We start from the raw sequence: 27,811 nt of genomic DNA, 5'->3' as shown, positions 1-27,811 counted from the left end.
ACTTGGCCTCTCTTGCCCTCTGGGGACACCTGCCTGACCAGACCCCCGGGCCATGGTTTCTCTGTGTCTGCCCACTGTCCGGCTGGCCTGGTACCGGCCACCCAGAGGCCTCGGGAGGCAGGCCCTGCATGGGAGGATGCGACATTTGGACGTGGCTATTTGAGCACTGTACTGTACCTATTGTCTGGTCTCTAATTTGGACAAGTGGCATATACATACGGCTTCACCAGCCGCTGACGCCCCACCCCACCTCCCTGTTGAGAGGAGGAAGGCCCGTGGATGTGTGTGTGTGTGCTCAGGGGGCTGGGCCTTATCTCACACCCCACACTTGTGTGCAGTCCTGGACTGAACTCCATCCTGGGGAAGGCACAGGGACGGGACAGACCCGGGGATCGATCGATTCTGATGGCAGCCCTCGGGGCATGACTAGGGTGACACGGGATGAGAGCCGGTGTGGGGAGGACCCCAGGGCTCTTCCCCAGTGACATGCCTATGGGAGGGGGGACAGGGAAGGCTCAGCGGGGTTCAGGAGTCACACAAGGTGGCTCTTGTAGGTGTGAGGTGAGTAGGGCAGACACAGACAAGAAGGATCCAGAGGAGGGGAGAAGAGGGAGAGGGCATTTGGGGATATGTCCCAGAGGAGGCAATATCTCAGCTAAGCCTGAGGGAGGGAGGGGCTTGGCTCTGCGCAGCCAATGAGGTGGGGCTGCAGGTGCCGAGGTGGACAGGAAATCCTGGGGGATGGGAGGAGGTTGAGGGGTGCAGGGGCCCACCCTGAGTCATGCAGCCTAGCAGGCACCAGGACTTTCCTCTGGAGCCCGTCTGCCCAACAGGCCTGGGTGCTCCCTACCACCAGGGAGTGGGAAGACCGTCCCAGGCAGGGCTGGAGGAGAATAAATCTGCCAAAGCCGCCTGCCTGCCCCTCGCTGGGGTCCTAGCTCCACTGCCTGGCCTGGATCCCTGGGTATCTCTGGGCCGGGCTCCAGCAACAGCAGGTAGAGAAGCTCTGACTGGGGGAGGCGGGCACTTAGCCTTTCACCCCTCCTCCCTCCTCCAAGGGGCGTTCCATGCTGACCCCAGGGGCTCAGGGTCAGGAGGCCACAGGCACCCCTGTGAAGTTAGCATAGTATTTGACGGGAAGGGAAGCCTTGGTATATTATGGGCAATAAGAACTTTATCTACCCAGAACACTGGATCTCCCGCCTGCCAAGGGGCCCTGCCTGCAGCCTCCAGCTCCATCACTGACAGCCAGCCTCCACTTGCTCAGGACCAAGACCCTGGTGTTGTCCTTGATGCCCTTCTTTCCTCCGAACTCCTCATCCGGTCTGGGAACAAATCTTGTGGTTCTATCTAAAACGTGATCACGTCTCCCTACCTCTACTAACTGGACCCACTGCTTCCACCTTGCCCCTAAACCTATTCTCAGATCAGCAGCCACAGTGGGATTCCTTCTAACAATAAGTCAGATCTCATTACTCCTCTGTTCAACCCCCTCCAAGGGCCTCATCGTGCTCAAGCCGAACAAAGTCTTACCAAACCCCGACCAGCCTGCACAGCCAGCCCTGGAACTCTGGCCCCACCCTACCCCTGCCCCTCACTCACTGGGTGACAGGCATGCTGGCCTCCTGGGTTTTTCTGGAGCACAGAGGGCACACTGCTGCCTCAGGCCCTTTGCACTTGCTATTTCCCCATGCCCAGATTCTTCTTCCTGCATATTTCTATACTGCTCACCTCCTTCAATTCTTTGCTTGAATATCATTTTCCCAGGGAGGATTTCTCAATTTCTTCATTCGAGACTGCACCCTCACTCCACCCGGTCTTCCTACCCCATTCTTGGCTTTGTTTGTCTCTCCCTACTGCACCATAAGTTCCATGAAAGCAGAGATGAGTGTGTTTTGCTCCCTAGTCTGCAATTCCTAAAACACGTCCTGGCCTGTGATGACTAAGTATTTGTGGGAGTTGCTCAGACTCGGGCCCCTGTGGACAGCAGTCACGGCAGGGATCCCAGATCCCCCCTTAGGGCTCCTCACCCACGAAAGGAGCACAAGCACCCTCCTCAGCCTCCAGCTCCTGTCCCGCTCCCTGCCCCCACCGGAGCCCAGCACTCACCATCCACTGGATTGAGGTAGTCATGGAGATGGGGTGCGCTGGCGGCACCCCCACTCTGCATCAGCAGGTCCCCGTAGGGTGCAGGGTGGCCCGCCATGAGGGTCATCTGGTGGTAATAGTCTGAGGGGTTGGTGCCTGGAGGGGGGAGGCCAAACAGTCCCCTCTCCTTGAGGTGCTCGTGGGCCACTGTGGGCAGGAGGGAGGGAGAGAGAGAGAAGCCGTCAGGATGTGGCCAAAAAAAGAGAGAAACACGCACATGGCCTAAGGAGTGGTGTCCCCTTCTCCCCCGCAGTGCCTGCTGCTCTGTCCTCGGCCCCTGGGTCACCTCCCCCCACCGCACAGAGCTGCTGGCCGATGGGGTCCACAGGCCAGCAGAGTCTTCAAAGGAAGAGGAAGACTCAAACAAAGACGCCGTGGTGGTCGACAGTTGGTCCAGGTCAGTCTGGCCTGAACATTCAAGGCGAGATCGAGGGCACCTGGCCAGATAAAGCTCCCAGCCTGGCTTGCAGCTGCAAAACCGGGGGCCGTCTGCCCCCAGCCCTGAGCCTGGCCCTGCCCAGGCTCGGCCAGGAGGCAGGGAGGACCATGGGAGCCTCTGGAGGGGGCCCGGCACTCGGGGGGTGGGGCTTGGAACCCAACAAACCCATTAAGAGAGGCCTGGCTTCTACCAGCTGTGCAAAATCGGGAAGGGGCTGTTTTCCATCCATAAAGCGGGGGTACTAATACTCGCTCCTCAAGTTACTATGAGAAATGAGAGTGACAGCCAGCGTCATGCTGAGCACTTGCTGGGCCTGTGCAGGCACAGTGCCGACGGACTCACATTCATTGTCAGGGTCACTATCCCTACGCACTATGAGCAGAGGGCCACCATTACCATCCTCCGCTGCAGATGAGGACTCTGGCGCTCTCTGCTATTAGTCTTGGCAAACAGCAAAGATCTCATATGCACTTGGCAGAGAGAAGCCAGTCAATGGAAGCAGCCACCCCCCTACTTCTCCCCCTCCCCCTCTTCCCCCCCCTTCTCCTGCCATATCCACTAGAGAGAGCCTTGGTCTGCAGCCAGGGTGATCCCCATGGCCTCCGCCTGCCCTGTCCACACCTGAAATGCCCTCCTGTCCCCTCCTCCTGAATGTCCACCTCTTCCCTGAAGCCTTCCCTGGAGTGCCCATTTGTCCTCAGAGCACACACGGTCTGGCAGACACGGCCTCTGATGGCTGATGAACTTTCTGGGGCTCATGTGGGCAGGTGCTGGGGCCAGCACAGATGTGGCCCGAGCCTGACATGCTGTCTCTACCCACTTGGGGGCTTGGCTCAGGGCCAGCGAGGTCTCCGGATATCAGGTCTGTCCCCTGCGGAGGTCAGGGCCTTGCAAATAGGCGAAGTGCCCTCTGGTGCTGAACCCATGCCTGCTATGTCAAGGGGCTGGGGCTGGGATAAATGGGGGTGAGAGGGGCCCCAGCGATGTTTCTATGGAAATCAGGCATAGAATCAGTGCTCCACTACTCCAAGTCTCTCCTCCGAGGGGAGCCCCGTCTCCCCACCTAGCTCTTCATGGGCTACACCGCTGTCAGCTAAAACTACAGCGTCCTTGCCTTTTCTAGAGATCTCTCAGGGCCCTCTGACCCCCGCCTCAGGAGGGCTGCTATGTCCTGCCTCCCCCATAGGAACCCCGTCACCATGTGTATTAGTTTCCTCTGGCTGCTGTAACGAGTGTGGACAGACGTAGGGCTAACTGCCATTCAAACAACAGCATTTCATCCTCTCTCAGTTCTGGAGACCAGACGTACGGCATCAAGGTAGCAGCCGGGCCACGCTCCCTCCAGAGGCTCCAGGGGGTCATCTGTCCGGTGCTCCTTCCAGCTCCTGGAGGGTGCCAGCTTCCTTGGCCTATGGCCACACCACTCCCACCTTTGTGCTGTTCTCTCGTCTATGTCTCTTGTGAGGGCACTTATAGCTGTATTTAAGGCCCACACAGATATTCCAAGATGATCTCCTCATTTCAAAGTCCCCAACTAAATCACATCTGCAAAGGCCTTTTTTTTAAACGAGGCCACATTCTCAGGTTCGGGGGATGAGGGCGTGGACACCTCTTTCCTGGGGGCAGGCAGCCTCCGGCCCACGACACCACGTGCGAGCTTCAAGGTCAGGGCAGCATGCAGGGCTGGCCTGCATCCTGCATCCTCACACTCTGGGCCAGCCCGGCGCCGGCCGGGTCATCAGGAGAGGCGTGGAGAAGCCCAGGCCCACTTTCTGGAGTCGGTGGCTCAGCGTGGAGGTGGTGTGATCCTTCAGGGCAGAAAACTCGCACGGACTTCAGGACGATGAGCCTAACGCTTTAGGGAGACTTTCTGTACATTCGGAGGCCAGAGTCCTTTTCCCTGTGAAACTCCAACCTGAGCCTCTCGGGTCCAGGACTTGGCTCCAGCTCCTGGTCATAGCCAAGAAGTGGGGTAGGGCATATTCCCTCTGGTGAGGACTGGAGGTGGTGACAAGGGACCCACTGGGATCATGTTTCCTGGAGCCTCTGTCCATGGACTCCGGAGTGCAAATGTCTTCTAGAACTGCCTGGACCAAGAGGCATGGTTTCCTTGGGCAGGAGAAGATGCAGGCTGGTTGCTTTTGAAATGACACTAGAAAGTGGCTACCGGGCACCGTGAGGGGTGGCATGGGACAGTGGGGTGGGAGCATTTCCCAGAAAGACAGGATGGGCATGGCCAGCTCCCGAATGTGCTCACTACCGTCCGGTGTGAGTGTGTACGTGTGTGTGTGAGCACGTGTGTTCGTATACGTGTATCAGTGAGGGGGGATGGGGCTGGAAGTATTGTTTTTTCTGAAGTATTAAATTTTAGACCTGAAAACCCTATTTGTATTACGTGACCTGCCCTTTCTTGCTGCAAATTAGCTGGCTTGGGGTGACCATCTCATCTTTGAGCTGGGCCAATCAAGTCTCTCTCAAGCATCTGACCTGAGAGGCACGAAGCCACTGGTGTTCACCCGTGGAGCCTTGGGGTGCCATTTGGAGGCCACGTGTTGACCGACAAGGGGTGCATAAAGCAGAGACGCAGGCAGAAACCAGCCCGGCTCTGCTTTCCTGCTGGTCTGGGGGCCCAGGATCCAGCACCCCCTTTACTTAACCAGAAGCAGATTTTGCTTTATTGCGACCAAAGAATTCTCACCTAAGCTAAGACCTACATGAATAAACATACCTTATCATTATTACATATAATTCGCATGTAAAAGGGTGCTTCCGGACAGCTCTTTAATGAGCACAGAAACCAATGTTCCCCGGATCCTCTCGGCTTTCCCCATTCATTTATGCAAAAACCTGTTATTCAGGGTGGTGGGAAGGAATGTCAACTTGCTCACTATCCCAGGGGACAGGGGCTGGGGAGTCGACACAGTTGGAGTTAGCGGCACGGTTCCCCCAGCACCCCAAGCTCTACTCACCGTCAGCGGGGCTGAGGCCCCGGGCTGCAGAGATCGCGGGGAGCGTGGGGCTGCTGTGCATGGCGCGGAGGTAATGCTCCATGTGGGGACTCACGTAGGGGTGGGGGGCGTTGAAGGGGGACTCTCCAGGGCCAGCGGGATGTGGGGAAAGCCGGATCAACGAGATGTCGGAGATAACAGGGCTGCCACTCAGGGCAGGAGGCCTGCAGAGACAAAGGAGCGGGGTCAGAAGGCATGGCCCGTGGCAGAAGGACGTTTGTGCGGGGAACCCTCCCGAGCAGCGGGCGCGGGCACCCGTCATGTAGTCCAAATTCTTACACATCAGCCAGAGCACGCAGGCTGCAAGCACTCACGAGCTGCTGCACCCGCCTGCCCGCCCGCCCGCCCGTCTGGTGTTGGCGACGGAGTTCTCGGCACGTGCGACTGGATTTGCGGGACCGCAGGCTCAGTGGGCCACGCAGGTGTGCCGAGCTGTCACCACAGCTTCCCCAGTGCCTGCGCAAGGCTGGACAAATGGCGGCGACACAAAGCTTTGTTAAATGAACAGATGCATGCATTCTGCATGAATGAAAAACAGAAAACACTAGTACCAGGGGCAAGATGCAAAGAGCTCATATTCCTAACGGAATGGAGAGAAAGAGAGAGATTGGGAGATCCCAGGCCCCAAAAGTAGAGAATTTGGGGTTTAGTTGGAAGTCGCCGGTGTGGAGTGCCTGCCATGGGACCGGCTTGGAAGAACAGAGCAGAATTCAAGAACAGTTCTCAATGATGAGCCGTAACTAAAAGTCTGGGATATCCTTTTTGCTCTCCTTACACGGAATTCCTTTTAATGCTAAAGAGCCTCCCTTCTCGGACGCCCACCAGTGGTCAGGCATGCACCTGGCCTAGTCCCTATGGCTGGGGCTGGCATGGCCGCGGCCCACCCCCATGTCCCCTGCCCCACCTTCGAGGGGGCACTGGCTCCACTCAACTTGATGACGGGGCCTTTACACTAGGCCCGCTCACTCGGAGCCTCTAAGCAGCTGTTAGCATGTTAGCGCTGGGGTGTCCTGAGGTCATCTACTCCAAAATGTGCCCATTAAAGAAAAACCAGGGTTTAGAGGAGACGTAGCTATGAAACCACAGCTAAGTCACTGGGGGCTAAATTTACCAAGATATAATTTTCACTTTTTCAGAAAATGGGGTCTCTCTGTGATCCGATGTAAGGCCAAGAAAAGAGTTCCAGACAAACCTGCGTTAGGCTCTCAGCCGTTATCAGCTCAGTCACGCTGAGCAAGCCATTTAACCTCCGTGAGTCTCAGTTTCTTCAGCTGTAAAACGGAGATAATAGTGCCTTTTTCCTGGGGCTGCCTTGAGGATGAAAGTCCCCCAGACGTTTCGTGAGACACAGCCGTCCGTTAATAGCCGAGAGCTGTTATTACGGCATCAGCGCCATACATGGAGGACAAAACCCAGATGTGCCCGGGAGGCCCTCCACACCTCCCCTCGGGATTGACCTTGGATGTGGGCAAGGGCATCATTAGAATACTTCAGAGCAGGGACGGTTTGTCCACAGGCTGGCGCGAACCAGAGAGCACTGCTGCTTGTGTGGGAGAGTGTGTGAAACCCGTGCCTGCCACCCGGGGCGCGCCAGGACCCAAACAGGTGACATCCAGATGTCTCTACATCTGGGTTTCACCAACTCCCCGCTTGGAGGATGCGAGCATTCTGCTCTAGCGCTTTCTCGCTTCTGCAGATGTGACTGCAACGGGCGTGCAGATCCAACGAGCCCGCCAGGCCGCTCTTCCTCACTGCTTTTGCACACACAGATTCCTAGGCTCGAGTGCCTTCTCGCATCTTCTACCTTGTCAGGCAAACCCCTTCTCCGCCCTATAAGCCCAGGAGAGGGAGCCGCCTCGGTGACACCTTCCGTGAAGCCCCTTGCCCCGGCACGAGCTCTCTGCGCCTTCCTTCCTGCTACCCTCGCAGTGCCTGCTTCTGGTCTGAGGCTGACGGGTCCATCTTCCAGGTAACTGGGCTCTGTCAGAGGTACCGATACACACTAGCCCCGGCGGGTAGCGAACTAGCATCCCCCGGAGGGATCTTCAGAAGCAGTGAGGCTCCTTGTCTGTTTCCAGCCACTGAGCTTGGCAGAAGGGAGTCTGGGATAAGTCACGCGTCACAGCCTCAAGCTGCTCTCATGCACGGGCTGCCTTCCGAGGCCAGCCCACCTGCGAGGGGCTTAAGAGACGGCTTTGCTCTAGGAAGGGGCGCTTTGTGTCCAAAGGTGGGGGTGGAAAGAACCAGACGAATTCACCCTCTTGCCAAGGGTCTGTCTCGCTGCCTTGGGCATGCTGACTGGGGCAGGACGGACACTCACATTCCTGCAGCAGGACAGGTGTTCTATGACGACAATACTCAGAGAATATCACCTGCGGGCCGGGCATGTGGGGCAGGGAGGAGACCTCTGTCTGAGTCCCGGGCACAGATCTGGTAAAAGTTCTGGTAAAAGGTAAAAGTTCTGGAAGGCCGAGCGTACTTCAGTAAACACTGGGTGTTCTGGAGAACAATGGGAGGCATCTCTTGTCCTCAGATCCCTTACTCCTCCCCTGAGCACTCAAGGCAGGGTAGGTTCCCAGGGCCTGCAGGACACTGGCCAGGGTTGAGGTCACAGCAGCCTGTGGTCACTGAAGCCAGTGGCCCTAAGTGGCCTATCCAAGCCTCTCCGGCATGAGGGTCTCCCTGTAGGGCACACTGACAACAGCCGAGGCCTCACGAGACAAACCGGTGACTACATGGGGAGTTAAAGCAACACAATTAAGGCACACAGTAGCCCCGGTCTGTCCAAGGGGACCCCCATTCCACTGGCCAAATGAGTGTCTAAAGCAGGAGGCTGCAGACATGTTGTCATGGCAGGAAGCACACCACCGTGGGGCGGGGCTGCCCTGCTGGAGGCTGGAGTCCAGCCCAACCTAGCAGTTGGGCCTGGAGGTCCCCACACAGAGGAACTGGGACATTTGTCTTCATACCTCAGTTATCACCCTTCAGGGGAGAGTGAACTCTGCGGCTCTCTTCCCACCACAGGTCACCAAGGGAACAGGAAACTCATCCTTCCAGCACACCCCGGGCCCTGTCTCAGGCCCTGGGCTCAGAAGGGCGCTTCCAGAGCTCCCAGCAGGGGCATCTAGCTGACGTCAAAGGAAGCATGGGCTGTGTGTCCACCTGGAAGATTCGTGAAAACTCTGACACCAACAACTGCCTAGGAGGACTCTGGGTCCAGAGAGGGAAGTCTCCCCTCCATGCTGTGTGGCCAGAGACACAGGCCAAGACTCAACCCGAGTTTGCCTCATCCCAGGGCCCGCCCCACCCCCACAGAGAACACGGCAAAGGCCTCCCTGTTTCCCTGGGCATGGAGCTCAGAGAGGCCACCGCCTCTCGACCAAAGCAGATTTGATAGGGTTTGCTGGTGAGACAGGTCAGCTCCCAGGGCTGATGAAAGAGTACACAGAACACCCCCTTGCTCTTCCCAGGGCCGGGAATGCTGTCGTTGCTAGGCCTGCGAGCTGTGGGATCGAGGCCGACAGAGCCTCTCACAGAGGCACAACCAAATGTTCTTCTTTTGTGGGCAGAGCAGGACTGGATTCTGGAGGCCGTATGGGGAGACCCCGGGCCTGGGAGTAGTGGGGCAGGACTGGCATCTGGACACCGCCTGTGCCTTTGAAAGCACCAGTTCTCTCGCGAACCCTGATTTTTCCCACCTAGCTGGGTGGCCTTGGCCAGCATGCCGCTCCTCTCTGGGGCCTCCCAGGGTGGGGCACGTGCGGGGGGCTAGTGGGCATTAACCCCCTTCCCCTCCCTTCTCTGCAACCAGTCAGCTCAGGGTGCGGAGCATCTACTGACCTGAACACCCAGTACCCAGGACAGCAGGTGCCTCAGCCAACACAGCCGTGGATGACTATCCGGACACCTCCTCTAGGAAGGCTCCCTAGGTGTCCACTCTGTACAGGGCCACTGAGTGTGCCCTTACCCGACATCTCCTCAAGATAGGGCTGAGGACACACCAGCCATCACAGGACATGAGGCATGCATTTCCTTTTTTAATCTCAATGAAAAAGTCACCAAGAAGGCATTCCGTGCCCATTTTACAGATGAGGACACAGCCAGTGAGGCTAGGGCACTCATAGCAGGTAGTGGGACCACAACCGACCCAGTGGACCTGGGTCTGAGGCTGTGCTGTGCCTGTCCCCTGGGCAGAGAAATGGGTGTTCCTGTGAACAGGGCTGGGGGGAGGGGCAGGGTGCAGGGTCAGGCAAGGGCCGCACCTGAGAGCAGGACAGCTTTCTCCCCACTCTGTTTTAGCTTCCTTTTCTGTCTTCCCTTCCGCTCCCGCTCCATCACCATGCACAAGCCAATCCAACTCTCAGGAGGGAGTCGGAATCTCTCCCTCACACTATGTTGTCAATGACTGATAAGGATCCAGGGGGCACAAATGTTCCAAGAGGTTGTCATTTTGACAGACCAAACAAAGCAAAAGGAATGAATCTCAAATGGCAGAATTCCAAGCATCATTAATACATGTGGGGGAGCAGGGAGCTCCCCAGCATTCCCAACAATCACACCAACACTGCTCACATTCGAGGCAGGTCCTTCAGGGAACAGGGCTCCTTTTGGGCCCATCCTAGGGCCCAACTGAGAGTTCCACGCATGCTGGGTGCTGCTAGAGCTCATGAGCTGATCCCAGGAAATACGTCTGCTGGTGAAATCTGAGCAGGCTGACCCCCAGCTACTACTCCCCTTTCTTTTGGCATGTCCACGCCACAGGCTGTGGGGGCCCAATCCAGGTCTCAGCCGTGGCCTGTCCTGGCCTTGAATTCTGGCAATTGGGCAGAGCCTCAAGGAGGTAGCCTTGAGGGTGAGAGGAGGGGCCAACTGCATGAGCTCATTTTAAAAGATGGTCACGTTCTTCTCTGTCGTATGCATGTACGCACACTCACACACTTGCCGGCCGCCATCAACTGGACTGGCCAAGCCAGCCTCGCTGCCAGCTGCTCCCCTTGGACGTTACTCTTATGCATTGTTTTCTCCCCTGCTGTCCAATTCTCAGCTCATCTAAGCCTGATTCTACCATCCTTTGTCTGTTTGTTCACACTCCTGGCGAAATCGTCCTGGGCACTTGCTCTAGGGATCTCAGAGCCCACATGGAATAGGCAGACCCTCAAGTCAGGTAAGCATTGGGCAGTTTGATAAAGGCCCCAGCAGCAGAAGAAAATGATCCAACTGTGCATGTAAGCATAAGGAAGGCTTCTCAGAGGAGGTGACATTTGGGCTGGGTTCTGAAGGATCAATAGGAGTTCATGAGAGAGTGCATGACACAAAGAAAGGACGCAGGATGTGCAAAGAAAGGCTGGAGGCTAAGGATGTGTGTTTGCAATGGCTACACCTAGATGGGGGAGCAGAGCACTCGGGGCTGGATCTATATTGGAGCCACTTCATTTCTTCTCCAGGGGCGAGGGGCCATATGACCCGAGCCCAGCTGATCAGAGCATTCCACATTCCCGGGTACTGTGATCCTTTCAAAGATGGGCATATGCCTGACAGCAGCTTTGGCTGGGCTCTGGGGAAGAAGGATTCTCTGTCCACACGAGCGGCTACGCAGGCAGGATGCAAGCCTGGAGCTCCTGGGGACCAGGAGGGGAGAGGCCAAGAGTGAAGATGATATACAGAGTGTCAGAGCTGGAAGACGCAGAACCGGGTTCTTGAATTGAGCCCCTAGTACAGATCCAGCCTCACCAGAAGTTAGGCGCTTTGGCCTTCTCAGTCGTCTGAGCCAATACACTTGTTTGTGTAAACCAGTTCGAGCTGAGTTTTTCTATCATAGGCAACTGCCACGGCGAGCCTTAACGAGCACAGCCTCTCCCTGCCCAGAGCGATTGTGGGCCCAAGCATCGGCAAGGCAGATCGGAGCCATCGTTCCTGGGGCCTGTCCACGTCTATGGGACTGACAGAGAGGGTGGCAGGGGACCTACCTGGGGCTGCTGAGGCTGGGGAGGGCAGCTGTGGTGGCCTTTCCACGTGTGGGCATGAGGCACACGCAGGGGGCTCTTGGTAAGAGGAATGGCCAACTGCCTCCCTGCCTCCATGTGTGTGTGTGAGTGTGTGTGTTTGTGTGTGTGTGTGTGTGTGTGTGTGTGTGTGACGGGCAGCAGCGGCCCGCAGCGGGGCCCAGCTTCCCGGGCAGCCGAGGACTCCCGTGCTTCCTCCCAATGCGGGTGCTGGCCGGATGTCTGGGCCAGCCTCCTCCTCCCCGAAGGCTGCAAGCAGGGCCAGGAAAGGGCCTCTCCTGAGCGGCGTCTTTCCTCGACCCTCTATCGGGAGGGGGGCCAGGCCCAGCCCCTGGACAAGAGTCCAGGGCCAGGCCCGAAGACCAGGATGGTAGCCAGGGGGAGAGAGGACACAGAGAATCGGCCGAGCCAGCAGAGACCTCGCTGGTCAGCTGCTGTTCTGGCCTCACACACCGCTGCCGCGGGGAAGCTGCGGCTACGGGGTCATCAGCATCCGCCGACCACCGACGGCACGCAGCACATGCAGCAACCCGCAAGGCGGGTTCCAGTGCAGAGGGAAACCGAGGTGCAAGCTGGTATGTGAGACTTGCCCAAGGCTGCAGAGCTCTGAGTGGCAGAGAGGAACGGAAGCTGGCCTTTCTGACTCTGTGAGGTCAGGCACGGCGCTTGGACATTGCCGGCGGTCCCCCCAAAGGCAAGCTTCTGCCTCTGCTGTCTCTGCCCTCGACAGGTTCAGCTTGGCGTCTCTTCGCAGCCATCAGCTTAGCTGGTCCTCCTGCCGACCCCAGCTGGCGTGGGGTGTAGGCTGAGAGGAGCCGCTCACACCTGCGGCCGGAGCCGGGACGTCCTGGGTCTGAAGGATGGCTCTGCCACTTTACTGGCTTGGTGTGCTCTCCGCCCGGAGGGTCTGCGTCCTCGCCCGCAGCATGGGGCGGTGGAGCCTGCCTGAGGGGCGGCGGCGGGGTGGCATGGGCTCCGTGTGCAGCTCAGCCCGGGTGCCTGGGAGATGCTCACCCGGGTGCACCCCGTGTCTTTTCTCAGATTCAACGGATGAGCAAAGGGAAGACTTGCAGAGAGTGGAGTGGACCCAGCCCAATCTCTCAACATCAAGCCCTGGCCCTTCCCCCATGTGCTGGCTCTAGGTTTCTGGAGGGAGATGAAAGGCAAAGCCACGGCCGTGAGAACCCCACACAGCCACACGTGGCTCAGCACCAAAGCAGCTGGGCCCAAGCCGGCATGCTTGCACCCTCGGGTATGGGCTAGTAGGATGGGGATGTGTCCTTCCAGGGAGTATGGCTCCCCCAGGGCCGGAGGGGTGAGTAAGACTCTGCTGATGGGAAGAACAGGGAGGGCGTCTGACCCCCAGTGCAGCCCAAGCCAGGGCACAGGGGCAGGAACCAACGTGCTCCTTACTGCGGGGAGAGGAGGGGTGGAAGTGCAGGGATGGGGCCCCTGTACCCCACCCACGGTGCTGTTTGGAGAGGCAGAACAAAGCCGAGCTGAGGGGTGCTGACTCACCCAGACTCAGCATGAGCCACTGGGGCAGACTCTCCCACCTGGGGGGCCAGGAGCCAGAAGGAAGGACCCTTGGCAACCCAGAGAGGCGGCTGATGGCTTTGTTCTAAGACCTTCTCCTGCGGGGCTTTGTTCTAAGACCTTCTCACCCACTTTCTCAGAAACACTATGCAGTTGGCCTTGGGCCCACTGATCTGCCAGGGGGGAAACAAATACCCCGAAGCTGCCTTTCCTGCTCTGAGCCTCTCTCCTCCTCCAACCAGGGCTCCTTAGCACCAGGCCTGGCTGAGCAGGGCAGGCATGCGTCTGATTTTGCCAGGGCATCCCTGAAGGGTGATGTTTCTGTTTCGGGCCAGAAACAGGCAGGAATGACACTTGGCATCCCATTTCACAGACAGTACTACTGAGACGCAAAGCAGCAGTGGCACAGCGATGGTGAGCTCGGCGGCACAGCTGGACTGGAACCCCAGGACCCAGTGTTATCATGGTCTGCTCTAGGGGCCTTTGCTGAGGATGAGAAAGGGGAGGTCCAGTCACTCAGGGTTGCAGGCCCACAGACCTCAGCTTGGGCCTGCTTCTCGGGGTGACCGAAGGCCTCAGCGATAGCCGGAGACATCCTGTGTGGTCACGCACCTGCGTCTCTCGCTCATACTCTGTATGCCACCTCATGGCTTCTGCTAGGGTTTTGGGCACGTGTCATGCCCACTCCTCCACTCAGGTCCTGTCCCTGTCCCCAGCTAACCCTTGACATCTCCCTCAGAGGGTCCAGCTCAGGGGCCCCCTGCTCCAGAATCCTCCCAACCCCACATGGAGGTCGGGGCTCCTGTGAGATGCGCCTACGGAGGACGGCTCCTTCCCTGGACCCTGAGCCCGTCCATCCTGGCCGAGGACGGGGCACCTGCCACGAGGAGCTCCCTTGGGGCCTGTCTCCCGCTTGGACGGGCAGCCAGGGAGCAAGCTCCGGGTCCACTCCTGCTCACTTGCTCTCCCTGCCCCTGCTCCCGTGCCCACCAGGTGCTCAGAGTGCACGCTCAGCGTGCGGCCACTGCATGAAGGACTGCAAGAACGAACGAATGAAGCAGTATGTCCAGTGTGCAGGCACTGCGGCAGAAGGCCTGGGTTCCAGCTCAGCTCACTCCTCGCTGTGGGGCTTGGAGTAATCGCCACGCTGCTCTCACAAATACGCAGTGGGAAGCAGAGGGGAGGTCAGAATGGCAGGCTGACCTTGACCTCTCAAAGGGGCATCCGTGTGCTCCCTGCTCCCTTGTTACTACTACTACCTTAGGGGGGAAAAAAAGGACTTGGCAGATGTGATTAAGATAAGAATGCTGAGATGCGGAGATTATGGTTTCTCAGGGGGATCCTAAGTGCCAGAGTAAGTGTCCTTCTAAGGCAGAGGCAGAGGGACACAGAAGAGGACACGGGACACAGGCTGGAGGGGTGCGGCCACAAGCCAAGGAGCGCTGGCAGAGGCGAGGGACGGCTTCCCCCCAGGGCCTACAGAGGAAGCATGGCACTGCCCACACCCTGATTTTGACCCAGCGATACTGATTTTAGACTCCCGATCTCCCAAACTGTGAGGGAACACGTTTCTGTTGTTTTGAGCCACTGAGTTCGTGGCAACTTGCTGGGAGCTAATCCAGGATGTGCAGCCCTTGGGAGGGACTGACATCACCATTATTACTCCTGTCGCCTTTCTTCTGAGACTGTCAGCTTGTAGGGAGCAGGGCCTATGGGTTATTTCTCAGAGCAGCCTAGCCCCCGGGAGCTGTTCCATCAGTGGCAAGCTGGCAGGGAAGGGGGAAGTCCCCCTCCATGCTGGGAGGGCTTCTGAGCATGCTCGCAGGGCTCTGGAGCGTGCCTTCCCCCCTGCCACCCGGATTACACGGTCACTGGCTCCCCATAGCTGAACGCGCCCTGCACACGGCCCTGACACGCCAACCCCTCCCGCCCCAGAGACCGCTGGCTCGCATGTCCTCATCCTGCCTTTGGGCTGAGATGTTACCACCCACCAGGATCACAGGGCCATGGGTGGAGGCAGAGGGCTCAGAGCAGGGAGGCGGTGACCCCTCTGCTGTTGCCCAGCTGCTCGGGGCCAGGCACCCACTTTCTCAGAAACACTAGGCAGTTGGCCTTGGGCCCACTGATCTGCTAGAGGGGAAACAAATACCCCGAAGCTCCCCTTCCTGCTCTGAGCCGCTCTCCTCCTCCAACAGGGGCTCCTTAGCACCAGGCCTGGTTGAGCAGGGTGGGCATATGTCTGCTTTCTCCAGGGCATCCCTGAAGGGCAAGGTCAGCCCCTGCTGCCCCTGGCCTACTAGCAGATAGAGCTCCAAGGAGCTCCTCTGGGCGGAGTCCAGTCTCTTCTGCAAGGGTTTTGTTTGTTGGTTTGGGTTTTGTTGTTTTTCGGTTCTCTGGTTGGTTGGTTGGTTGGTTTGGGGTATGTGAAACTGTACATTGGCAAGCTTGCTCACCATGCCTTCCATATATGAATTTTAAAAGTTCCAGAAATCAAGCCCCTTTCAACATGCACCAAGGGGGTCTGCAACTGGAAAGAGATGTACACTGAATTCTTTTGGAAAGCACTGGAGAACTGCCCCTCTCCAAATTAGAGCCCAATTCATTTTTTTTTGCGACGATCTGCATGTTCCTCTGCAGCTTGGCTGCCCTCTGCCCACGTGGGCAGCTCTGTAAGTCAGCAGAAAGGCTCGCTGTGAACAGGGCCTGGGGCCACAGCATGCAGCCATTCGCCGATCTGTTTGTGTGTTCATGCATTATTCCCTTGGTCGGCCAACACTCGCTGATTGTGGACCCTGAGGGAATCAGGTGGGCAACTGGGGGTCTGAGAAAGACTCGGCCAGGACCCCACACCTAGGAAGTCAAAAACTCTACTGACAAGTGCTGTGCCAGGTGTGTCTGGTCAACTCTGACTTTCTCGGGGCTCACCTTGAACCCATACTTGCACAGATCCCAGCAGAGAGCATGAATTGCCATGAGGCTGTGGATGACAAGCTGTTGGGGTGATGATCCTGGGGGAGCACCCCAGATCCAGCCATAAGTTCAGGAAATCACAGCCCCCTGAGCCTACGGTTCACTTCAGTGCCTTGACAGAATCATCGGTCTGGGACCTCTGGGGTCCTGGAGGAGAGTGGACACTAATTGTAGCCTACAAACAATATACAAGGTGCCAGAGCAGAACGAAAGGTGGGAGGGAAAGAATTCATTCACTCCGTTGGGGCAATCTGAGACAGCTTCCCGCAGGAGGCAGCATCTGAAACTGAGTCTCGACTTTTACAGAGATTTGGAAAGGAGGCAGTGAGTTGTGCAGCCTGGTGTTCTGATGCAGGAGAATAGCTGAACAAAGAGCAGGTCATATCAGGAAATAGCTACCAGAGCCCAGGAGCTGAAAGGCAGACCACACAGCCGATGGGAGAGGAATGTGTGGGGAAAACCTTAAGGAAATGTCGATAACCTGACCTGGGTTACACAAGGAACTTCTCTTCATCCCGACACTTCATTGTGGGAGTGAAGAGAACAAACACGAACAGAAAGGATATCTACAACACAGATAACTAATTATGGAATGAGTGGCCTTCATATATAAAAAGCTTATTCACATCAATATGAAAAGGGCAATTCCATACAGACATGAGCAAAATAGCTTCAAAGGCACGTCGTAAGCAGGAAACGTTACTGGCCAATAAACACTGGAAAGGATGCTCAGCCCTGTCAGTGATTAGGGAAATGGAAAATCCAAATCACAGGAGATACCAAAATTGTAGCAAAAATTTAAACGTTGCTGACATGACCCTGGTAACAAAGATCCGGAGCGAGCTGAGCCCTCAAACCCTGCTGGCGGCAAAGCCACCCAAGCACAAGTCTGGCAACATCTGGGGTTAAAATGTGAAGAGCCCATGACTCAGCGATTTCATTCCTGGACACACATTTACTCTGAGGAACAGCCAGGGGTCCCGGGGGCCCAGAGAATGGTACAAGAGCGTTCACTGCAGTAATGTTCAAAATAGCCAAAACACAGACACATCCCAGATGCCTGCCGATGCAGACTGCTTCGGGGTAGTGAGAATTCATGAATGAAGAGCCCCAGGCATTGACGGGTGAAGCTCTGGAACATAATCTGACCCATGAAAGTCGTTTCCCAACGAATCCACTTGCAATGATTCTGTTTATATCAAGCCCTCAACGCAAAACTAAACAATTTGTTGCTAGAGGAGTCAGACATAAGGTGGAACTGTCACGGATGCACGGGGATGAGAAACTCCAAGTCCCAGAGCGTGGTGGGAGGGGGAGCCCCTGGGGGGCACGACGGTGGAGGGCACAGGAGACCCCAAAGGTGCGGCATGTCCCTGTCCTTAGGCCGGCAGGGAATGACAGTGTATGATATCATTACTCTTTCTATCTTAACCATGCTTTTGCTATTTCTGTTGTGTATCTTCAATATTTAATAAGCCTAAATCTTAAAGAGGAGGGCTGGCTTCTGGTTTGAAGTTGGCTGAGCGGACGGGGGCTCTGTGGTGGGGAGTGGAGCGACCGCTGGGCCGGTCGTGAACTTGTGTGGGCAGCTGGGAAGTCTTCGGGGGCTCAGTGGTTGTCTCCCTGTCACCCAGTGGGCTCCTCTCGGCTGCTCCATCTGTCTGCTGCCCAGGCTCCCTCCTGGCTGGCCCCAGCCGGTCCAACAGGCCTGCTCTGCGGCCGACGCACGTCTTTATACACATGCAATCCATTCGACCCTCCGCTCACCCCGTTCCCATTACAGACCTGCACACTCCACCAGACCTCGCCGAGCGCCAGCTTTCAGCTGTCACTCCCTACGCAGAGCCATAATAAAGAAATCACTGTTTTCAGCTGACAAAGAGCAGATTTCTTACTAAGTAAACACTGATGTTTTGGTAGGGAAATTAGGTTATAAAGCTGCGCCTACAAAGGAGGCCATACACATGGACTTGGTTAAGATCTAGCCACACAGGCAAGAGGGGTTAATTCAATCGCCCAGCCTTTATCACATTTTTTCCCCTTGGAACAGAAGGATAGGAAGGTTATCGGCTTTTTCGAACATGGAAAGTAAAATGCATAAAAGACAAGAGGGAAGTATCAAGGGGACATTTTTCCTGGCAAAGTGATGGCTTGCACAGAGCTGGGGGCAGGGAGAGACCTTGGATGTGAGCCATATGCTGGGGGGTGGTGAGGCAGGAACACAGCCGGCCCCAGGGAAGAGGCCCTGGGGGAACTGGGCCCGGATTAGGCCCTCTCCAGGTGACCTGTGGTGTGGGTTAAACTCTGGGGATGGGAGGCCTTTGTAAGAACAGCCAACCTTGGCTGAGCACAGCTGAGCCGAAGCTTCCAGAAAGTCATGGCTCTATGGGGACTGTCCTATCACAAGGCAAATGCAATGGGGCTGGACGGGGAGCCATGGAAGGAATGAGATGTGTGGTCTTAGGACAGGGGGAGCCTTTAGGAAAAGGAGGGGTTTCATGACACTGCTCTCAGGGCCTGGGTTTAAGCCAGGAGAAAAGTGCAGGGGGGTGGGTGGGCTACACACAGGGAAACTCCTCCACAGTGAGAATTCTTCAACTCTGGCCTGGCCTGCCAAAGTGGTGTGTGGAATTTCCTTTCCTGGACGCCTGTCAAAACGAAATGCATAAACCCAAAGAGTTTAGATAAAAGTCTTCTTAGAGGTGGGTGTGCTGCCGATTTGCACCAAACTTTTGAGTCCATTAGTGGGTGCTCTGGAAAGGGCTCCTCTTCATACTGGCATCTATCTGTGTCTGCCTGGGAGTGGAGGCCCTTCACCGGAACAGGGGCAACTCCAAGAAAATCGTGGAGCCCCACGGCAGGCGGGGCTAGGGGTGGGACGGGGAGAGACAGGCCTCCCTTGCCTTCCTCCTGGTAAATGCTTCCCATTCCTGGCTTCCTAGTGTTCCAGGCTTCCCCGCCCCCCTTTCCAGCACACCACTCTGTAACTGCCCCATGTCTCCTCCTTCCCCTCCGAGACCATGAGATATGTGTGGGCAACAAGGCTGGGCCTCCTTGCGCCTGTATCCCCAGCACCTGGCACGAGGCTGGCACCGCCTAGGCACGGGAGGGTGACGTCAGAGGAATGAACACTAAGAACTTCCCCACTTGAGTTAAGCAACTGCTAAACTCGACTTGCTTGGACAAGGCAGGTCGAGTTCACATGTCAGAAACACGGCTCCTGGCAGGAGAGAATGGGAGAAGGGGCTCCCACTGTGCCCAACGTATTTCTTCTTCTCTGTGGGCACCAGGGCAAGTAAGCAATGCAGCAATGCTGGCTGCCATGGGGGGCATTTGAAGAGCAGCAAGCCTCAGGGGCAGGGCACTGCTCACGAATCCCTCAACAACTGTTGCCTAAGGCCGGCAGGAGTGACCTCCCGCAACAAGTCCTGGGACACAGTAAATCCAGCAGTAAGGAACTGGGCTGAATGAATGCATTCTGGGAACTGGCATCGGCTTCCACCCAGAGTGGACATCCCGGACATGTGCACTGGAAGAGGACCCCACCTCAAAGGCCAATCTATCCCACTAACTGAAATTTTACTCTTAGTGATTATTTCCTTTGGACTGATCACTGTTCTGTTCTCATTTCTGCCAGCAAAGATAACTGACTGTAGCCCTAAGACTTGCAATGAGATACCGCTTGCTCACCAAGGACAATCACGGCACAGAGAAAAGTTCAGGAGTGAGGGAATCTGTACAGTTTTCTGCTGTACGAAATGGGGAGAATATCACCCACCTCACAGGGTGTTGGTGGGGGGCGGGGACTGGATATGATGCCATCTGCCCAGCATACAGCAGGGTGCCTGGGATGAAATGTGGATTTACTTCTGGTCTCGACACAAAGGTAAAAAGAGGAAAGCATGGATACCACCTTACACCAGTTAGAATGGCAAAAATTGACAAGACAAGAAACAACAAATGTTGGAGAGGGTGTGGAGAAAGGGGATCCCTCTTACACTGTTGGTGGGAATGCAAGTTGGTTCAGCCACTTTGGAAAACAGTGTGGAGGTCCCTTAAAAAGTTAAAAATTGAGCCAACCCTATGATCCAGCCATTGCACTACTGGGTATTTACCCCAAAGATACAGACGTAGTGAAGAGAAGGGCCATATGCACCCCAATGTTCATAGCAGCAATGTTCACAATAGCTAAATCGTGGAAGGAGCCAAGATGCCCTTCAACAGATGACTGGATTAAGAAGATGTGGTCCATATATACAATGGAATATTACTCAGCCATCAGAAAGAACAAGTTCTCAACATTTGCAGCAACATGGACGGCACTGGTGGAGATAATGCTAAGTGAAATAAGTCAAGCAGAGAAAGACAATTATCATATGATTTCTCTCATCTATGGAACATAAGAACTAGGAAGATCGGTAGGGGAAGAAAGGGAAGAAGAAAGGGGGGTAAACAGAAGGAGGAATGAACCATGAAAGACTGTGGACTCTGAGAAACAAACTGAGGGTTTCACAGGGGAGGTGGCGGGGGGATTGGGATAGGCTGGTGATGGGTAGTAAAGAGGACACATATTACATGGGGCACTGGGTGTTATACGCAAACAATGAATCACGGAACACGACATCAAAAACTAAGGATGTGCTGTATGGTGACTAACGTAACATAATAAAAAATTATTATTAAAAAAAAAAAGAAAAGAGGAAATCATTGTCCAGTTCTCACCATGTAGCAGGGGCTGTTCTATGTGCTTCGCTTCACACATACTCCTTCACCTAACCCTCAAAACCAGACCGTGGGGTACTCTTGTATTCCCAGTTTAGAGATGGAGAAGCCAAGGCTCATGGAAGTTCAACTGCCAGCCCAAGGACATAGAGGGTATAAATAGCATAGGTAGGATTTGAACCCTGGCCCCACCCCATTGGGCCCACATCCTGGGGGTGTGGAATGGGCTATGCCAAGGTGATGCGAGCCCAGAGGGACAGGACAAGAACCAGAAAGACCACCTCTCAACCCTGCAGGACCTTCCCACCAGGAAGCCCCTCCCCCACTGCAGACCCACCTCGTTTCTGCACATCAAGATTTGCTTCACTCCCAGGGCCCCTCCTGCCCTGGGCTGACCACACGGGCTCTCTCCAAAGCCCAGAGCCAGGCAGCTCCTCTTCTGCGAGGGGCTGGAGTTCAGCAAAGATCAAAGAGCAGGCCGGCTGATCAGACACGCTCCTCATTAAACTTTTACAGGCCAGATTCCATTATAAATGAGCTGTCTGTCCCACACCGCAGAGCACGTTCCTGGAGCTGGGGATCTGAAGCTCTCGGAGCCGGGAGAGTCTTTAGCAGAGGGGTCAGTGCGGGGTGGGGCCCTCTAGGGTCAAACTGCCTGGGTTCTAGTCGCAGCTTTGCTATTTACTAGGAGGATGTCACTAGAGAAAGCAATCAGCCGCGTCGTGCCTCAGTTTCTCCACTTAGCAAGCGGGAGTGATGATGCCACCGTCCTCGTAGGGTGCAGATGAAGGTTAAGTGGTATAATCCAGAGGGCTGGCCCCAGGCTGCTGGGACTGCACCTCGGTTAGCCCGGCCCTGGCATCCTGCTGCCCACAGGGGTCTCTAAGGGCCACTCACATCACCACGAGCCAAGGCTCCACACCTATTTGTCACTCAGTCCTCAGACAGCCACGGGAGGAGGGCCAACTGCCCTACAAATTGCCTGGTCCCGCAGTTCCCTGGGCTCCGTGTCTCCCTGCTCTCCAGTTGCTCTGAAGAAGTAGTTAGCTACAGCCGGTTTAAAGGAGCGCTCCCTGGAGATAAAAGGACAACTTGGGCTCCAGCTAGGAGGACAAGGCCTCTGGTGGGCAGCCGTGGGCCCACCCAGCATCTCAGCCCAGAAGCCAGGCAGACACGCCCTCCTGCCATCTCTTCCTTCCCAGAGATTCTGCGAATCTCTGAAGAGAAGGACGCACATTTGCTGAGAGAAGAGAACGTTCTTTGTGAAACACAAAGCCTGTCCTCTCTGAGCCGTGAACCTCGTGGTGTGGTGCCAAGAATCAAGAAGATGTTACCATCTTCCTGCCCCTCGGTGACTGGCTGAGGACAGGGCTGTCAGGGACCCGGGGTGACGCAGGCTGAGCGGGCTGTGTGTTTATTAATCTCACGACAAGCGCGTGCCGTCTTTATGGAACACTGACCTTGGGAAAAGCCATCTTCAAATCCCTCCAGATCAGAAAGTTCAGGAGCTCCGGCCGCAACAGCAATCAACTACTTTCTTAAGTGAAGCACACGAGAGGACGGGCTAAACATCCCCATTAACATGCGGTCACCAGGATGAGGTGGCTTTAGACATCCTTAATAGCTCTCCCCGGGGGCTCTGGGTAATTTGCACGCGCGACAAAGTGTGCAGATGATGGCGGGAGGCGGAGGCCCTCGCACCCACCAGCTGGCGTTTCCTCTTTTCCTAAAGTACCTGGGCCAGCATGTTGACTTTGCATGAATTGATAGCTAAGCCCCAGAGCCATCTGGCCCCAGCAAGACCCCCTTCTCCTCTCTCCTTGTCTCGCAGGGTGGTCTTGGGCCGTGACCGCTGGAAGCCTGCTCACCAGCTAAGCTCCAGATCAAGTGATCTGTAGGGACGCGACTCGTGCTGGTCAGCTCTAGAATCCAGGCAAGTGCTGGGGGTCATGGAGGTCAGAGGTCAGCTATGGAACCAGGCAAGAGGAGAGAGAAGGGGACCGTCCTTCCCATGGCTGAGACGCTGTAGCTGTCTTCCTTCCATATGCTCATCCCCTTTCACAAGGTGAGAATATGGACAGATTTAGGTCAACTTGTGGACGCTGCATCTGTGAATGGGTGATAAAAAGGAACCAGGGGAATTTTAACACCCCATACTTCGAAGTCATTACCATCGAGAGAAAAAGCCCTACAGCCTGCTGATTTGATGACTCTGGCAAGGCAACCCACAGCTCTGGGCCTATGTTCTCGGATATGAAATAAGCAGGGTGGCCTGCGGTGGTCCCCAGACTCTGGCCTGTGGGTAAAAAACAGATACCCAGTCCTCATCCTAGGCTGAAAGAACCAGAACATGGGGGATTGGACAGAAGACACAGCCGAGTTCAGGTTTGAGAACTGTAGCACAAGATGGTCTCGGTAACCCTTCTGGGCTAGAAACAGCTAGAATCAGTCCTCTCTGAAGCCCCAGGCAGGGCTGGGATGAGAAGGAGCCCATAAGCAACATGGGGAGTCGACAGGCGACCCTAGCCTCCTGAACCAGGAAAATGAGCTTCTACTTTCCCCGAAAGGACATGGGGTTGATCCTGGCTCAGGGCAGCCCGTACTCCTGCTTGTGCGACCGCATACACGGGGCAAATGGAGAGCTCCAGCTGGGGGCCCCGCATGCCATGCCTCAGCCTGTGTCCCCACAACATCCGGCAAACCTGTTTCCAAGGGGCAGGGGCCGGCAGGGGATCCAAAGAGGTCCCCTTTCCCACCAGCAGTCGCAAGGCTATGGAAAGTCTGCAAGGAGTGCTTGCCCCCACCCGCTGGTTGGCCTTCTCTTCTCACCCTGGAGATTGGACTCTTGGACCCTTGGGATCATATCCTCGTGGGGAGGGGGGTGGGTCACAAGAGAACCCTGCCTGACCAACAAGAACAACCCCTCTACCCATTTACCTCCACAACAAGTGTGGTTTACACAGACAAGAAATGCTGCCCCAGGAGTCCACGGGCAGTGCCATTTACTCTTCTAGAACCACCTGAGCATTAGAGAGCTATGCAAATCCAGTTGTGGGTTTGTACCTCCAGGGGACAGGGAAAGGTGGCTCTGTCAGGATGGGTGAGGGCATCTATGAGGAAGCCGTCCCGGGGTGCTGGCTGGGTTTCCATACGCTGCATGCACCCCATGCCCCACTCTTCCCTGTGTGGCTGCCTGTGGGAGGGGAGGGCCGTCAGCCTGGACCCTGGGACACGACGACACCTATGGCAGGCCCCTTTGCTGTGTTCCCCCCACTTCCCCTAGCCATCCCCTAACTGCTCCTAGCACCCTGGAAGCAGATCTGACCACTCCCTCCTGCTCCTGGTTGCCGAGGGGATAAAGTCCAAATTCTTCAACTGGGAGAAAAAAGACCCCTCCTCTCTCCATCCCCAGTGGTACTCCTTCAGTCCTATTTTCTACCTTATGTCACAGCCACCCGACAGAATCCTCTTTGAAGGTCATCCATCGCCTGCCTCTGCCACAAGGTGCCTGGGACTGCAATGACAGTGCCCCCCCCCAGCAAATGCAAATAGCAACCGAGAGTCATCATCGTTAACATCTGCTGAATGTTTCCAAACTGTTCTGACTGCTTTACCTACATGATCCCAATGAATCCTCAAAATAACTCAGTAGATGGGGTAGGTACAATCGTGAAGCCCTATTACAGGTGAAAACACTGAGGTTTATTCATTCGTGTTGGTGAGCTCTTGCAAGTTCAGAGCTAGGGTTCAAAGCCAGCTAGCGGGGCAGGGCTGGGGACAGAGCACTCCTGCGGGACCCCGGCGGGGAGCACAAGCAGCTTGAGAGGTGGAGCACTGCAAGCGGAGCTGGTGCGCACAAGGCGCCCAATCCCCGGGCCCCGTGAGGACCACGAGAGCCAATGGGCAGCGGCCCCGGCGCGGAGCAGCAGGCGGAGGCTCCCGCTCGGGCTGACAAGAGATGACACCGCACCTCATTTGCTGCGCAACGTTTGTGTAATTAGATGCATTTGGCGCCAAGGGGAGGCGTGGGCTCCAGCAGGGGCTTGATGGATCGGGCGCTCCACCGGGCTCCAACCGCATTCATCACTGGAGCCGGAGCCACTGGGGCCATTGTTTGCTTACAGGCCTCGTCCTGTCTCCCACCGGAGACACCGGTGGGGGAGGGTGAAGGGGTCCCGAATCACTCGCCGTGTCCCCCTGTGGCCGGGTGGGACCGACGGTCCTGAGGCTAACGGGGAGCCCCTGGAAGCCCACCCCGGCAGGGCGCGGGGCTCTGGGGACACAGTGCCGCTGCCCATCATCACTTGGGTGTTAACCAGGAGAGCCGGTCCCCGGCTGGGGAGGGGAGGCCAGCGCACCCGCCTTGCGGGATGACATGGGGCAAGTCGGTGCGCCTCCCTGAAGCTCAGCACTTGAGCTCACGAGGCTGTCAATATCGTGCAGCAGACTCCCCGGTGGAGCCTGGCTCCCCGAGGCCCTGACACGCTGCTGACACCCTTTACTGTATTCTACTGGGGGATGCCACGCTGGCCACTGAGGCTTGCTGATCCGAAAGAAGCCCCAGAGCCCTCCATGCCCTAATCCCTGGAATCCGCGACCATAACCTTCGAGGGGAAAAGGGACTTTGCAGATGTGATGCAGTTAAGGATCGGGACAGGAAGATTATCTTGGATTACCCGGGTGGGCCCTCAAAGCCATCGCAGGCGCCTTTAGAAGAGAGGCAGAGGGAGAAAAGCATTACGAAAGTGGAAGAAGGATGCGAGGACAGAAGCGGTGGAAGAAGGCGAGGTGACCAGAGGCATGGGTCCCCGGCTGAGGCACGCAGGTGGCCTCCAGAAACTAGGAAAGTCAAGGAAATAGAGTCTCTGCTGGAGTCTCCAGAAGGAACCAGCCCTGCCAACACCTTGACTTACGCCAGACTTTTGCCCTGCAGAACTAAGAGTCAGTTAGTATAGTTTTAAGCCACTGGGTAATCTGTTACAGCAGCAACAGGAGACTGATACACCCCCCTTCAGGCATCGAGTCTGGTTCAAGAGTCATCCGGGCCAGTGAGAGACGAGGCCATTTCCACAGGCCCGCTGGTCTGGCCAGACCCCCCCTGCTGCTTGCCATGAAGGCTTTCTATTTCTCCAGGTTCTCTGCCTGTACCCCACCCCTCCCTGGCCAGGAAGGAAGCAGGCCCAGAGAGGGGACGTGACTTGCGTCCAACCCAGAACTGCTTAACAGCAAAGCCTGGAGAAGACTCAGGGACTGTCTCCTAGCTCTCTACTAGCCCAAGGTGGGGACAAGACCGAGGGCCCCCTAACTAGTGCCAGGGCCTTGCCTGCAGCAGCATCCCTGGGGGGCATGTTAAACACCAAACATGAGCCCCACCTCAGTGTTTCTGACTCATCATTTGGGCCTGGGGCCTGAGAATCTGCATTCCTCACAGGCTCCCAGGGGGACGAGGCTTGGGCTCAGGAGGTGGTAATTAGATTTCTAACCCTCCCACTCCATAAGCAGGCAACCCTGGTGGTTAATCCACTCCTTGCTGCCTCAGTTCCTTCTTCTGTAAAATGGAATGATACAAAATGCCCATCTCATAGGGTTGTGAGAGGGTTAAGGGAGATGAGGCAGGTGAAGGTCGAAATGGTTAGGAGACATGGCAGTCATCAATGGTGGGGTCTACTTATAGCTCTGTGGTGGTCGCTAGGCATGTGGGGACACGTGAGCCAAGACGGTCACCTCACACTGATGCCAACCTGTGTGGACTGTGCCTTCAGGGAGCGACCAGCACGGCCCATGTCTCTGACCAGCGCCTAGCCCCTTGCAGGGGGCCCCTCCCTGCGGGCCTGCTGTGCCCAGGATCTCTGTCACAGAACCAGCCCAGCACTTCTCAAGAGCAGAAAGTCAGCAATTCCAATCCCCATTGATTTTTCTTCGATGCTCAGATGCCACCAACTGAGCCATTTTTGGGTGATCCATTGGTTCCAAACACTCGCACCCCCGGAAGCCAGCTGCCGGAGCTGTGGTCTCAGCCCCGGCAGCTGGGGGGGCTGGGAGGCGGGCAGAGGGCTGAAAGGGCCCCTTCGCCAACAGGTGGGCACAGGGTGCCAGCAGCAGGCTCTTGTCAAGCGAGAACCAGCGACACACACTGACATGAAATGAGAAGTTTCCAACATTTGAAGGGACCCGAGAGACAACTTGAGAGGACTCCCGATGTCTAAATCTGGGACCATTTCAACCATACAAAAATAGCGACAACAGAGTTTAACTCAGAATAACACACCTCTCTATGCATTTATTATAAACAAATAATCAAAGAAAGAAATGGGGGGGGGAGAAGAAATTATTCCTTAGAGGAGAATTCCAGGCAAAAAATGTGGAGGGAGGGGCACCTGGGTGGCACAGCGGTTAAGCGTCTGCCTTCGGCTCAGGGCGTGATCCCGGCGTTATGGGATCGAGCCCCACATCAGGCTCCTCTGCTATGAGCCTGCTTCTTCCTCTCCCACTCCCCCTGCTTGTGTTCCCTCTCTCACTGGCTGTCTCTATCTCTGTCGAATAAATAAATAAAATCTTAAAAAAAAAATGTGGAAGGAATGATGGAAACAAAATCATCACTTGGAAAACACTAATAATTATGGTTTCTGTTAAGAACCGTTGATGCGTGTTAAAGTTAGTAGGTGAATATTTGATAAGACACAGGATATTTATATATTAGCAAAGTCTCAGCCCCTCCCCCAAGATACTTATTAATGACAAAAGGACCAACTTTAAAGTGGAGAAACCCAGCAGACCTCACCTTAACTAAGTGAGCTGCAGTGGTGAGAAAACCGAACATCTCCAGTGATGAGAACTATTGCCTTCTTGAGTCTCCTGACACGACACACTAGGGAGGACACAGCACCACCCTGATGCTATTACTCCCCAAAATGCTTATTCTGAACTTAATCATGAGACAAATTCACACAAGTGTCCCCAATCGAGGACACCTGTACATTTGGTAC

General features: G+C 56.0%; 1 protein-coding gene across 1 annotated transcript in view; it reads right to left on the bottom strand.

Annotated features, from left to right (window-relative positions):
* GLI2 (GLI family zinc finger 2) overlaps positions 1-27,811 on the bottom strand; it is a 185,492-nt gene that overhangs the window by 32,934 nt on the left and 124,747 nt on the right. Inside the window, 2 exon segments of the mRNA XM_040619040.1 lie at positions 2,110-2,295; positions 5,557-5,759. Of these exon segments, the coding sequence (XP_040474974.1) occupies positions 2,110-2,295; positions 5,557-5,759 (389 nt within the window).

This window comes from Ursus maritimus, unplaced genomic scaffold (genome assembly GCF_017311325.1).
Source record: "Ursus maritimus isolate PB19 unplaced genomic scaffold, ASM1731132v1 scaffold_1, whole genome shotgun sequence".
Classification (NCBI taxonomy): domain Eukaryota; kingdom Metazoa; phylum Chordata; class Mammalia; order Carnivora; family Ursidae; genus Ursus; species Ursus maritimus.
The sequence above is the reverse complement of the archived record's forward strand: the minus strand, read 5'-3'. Positions and strand labels throughout refer to the sequence as shown.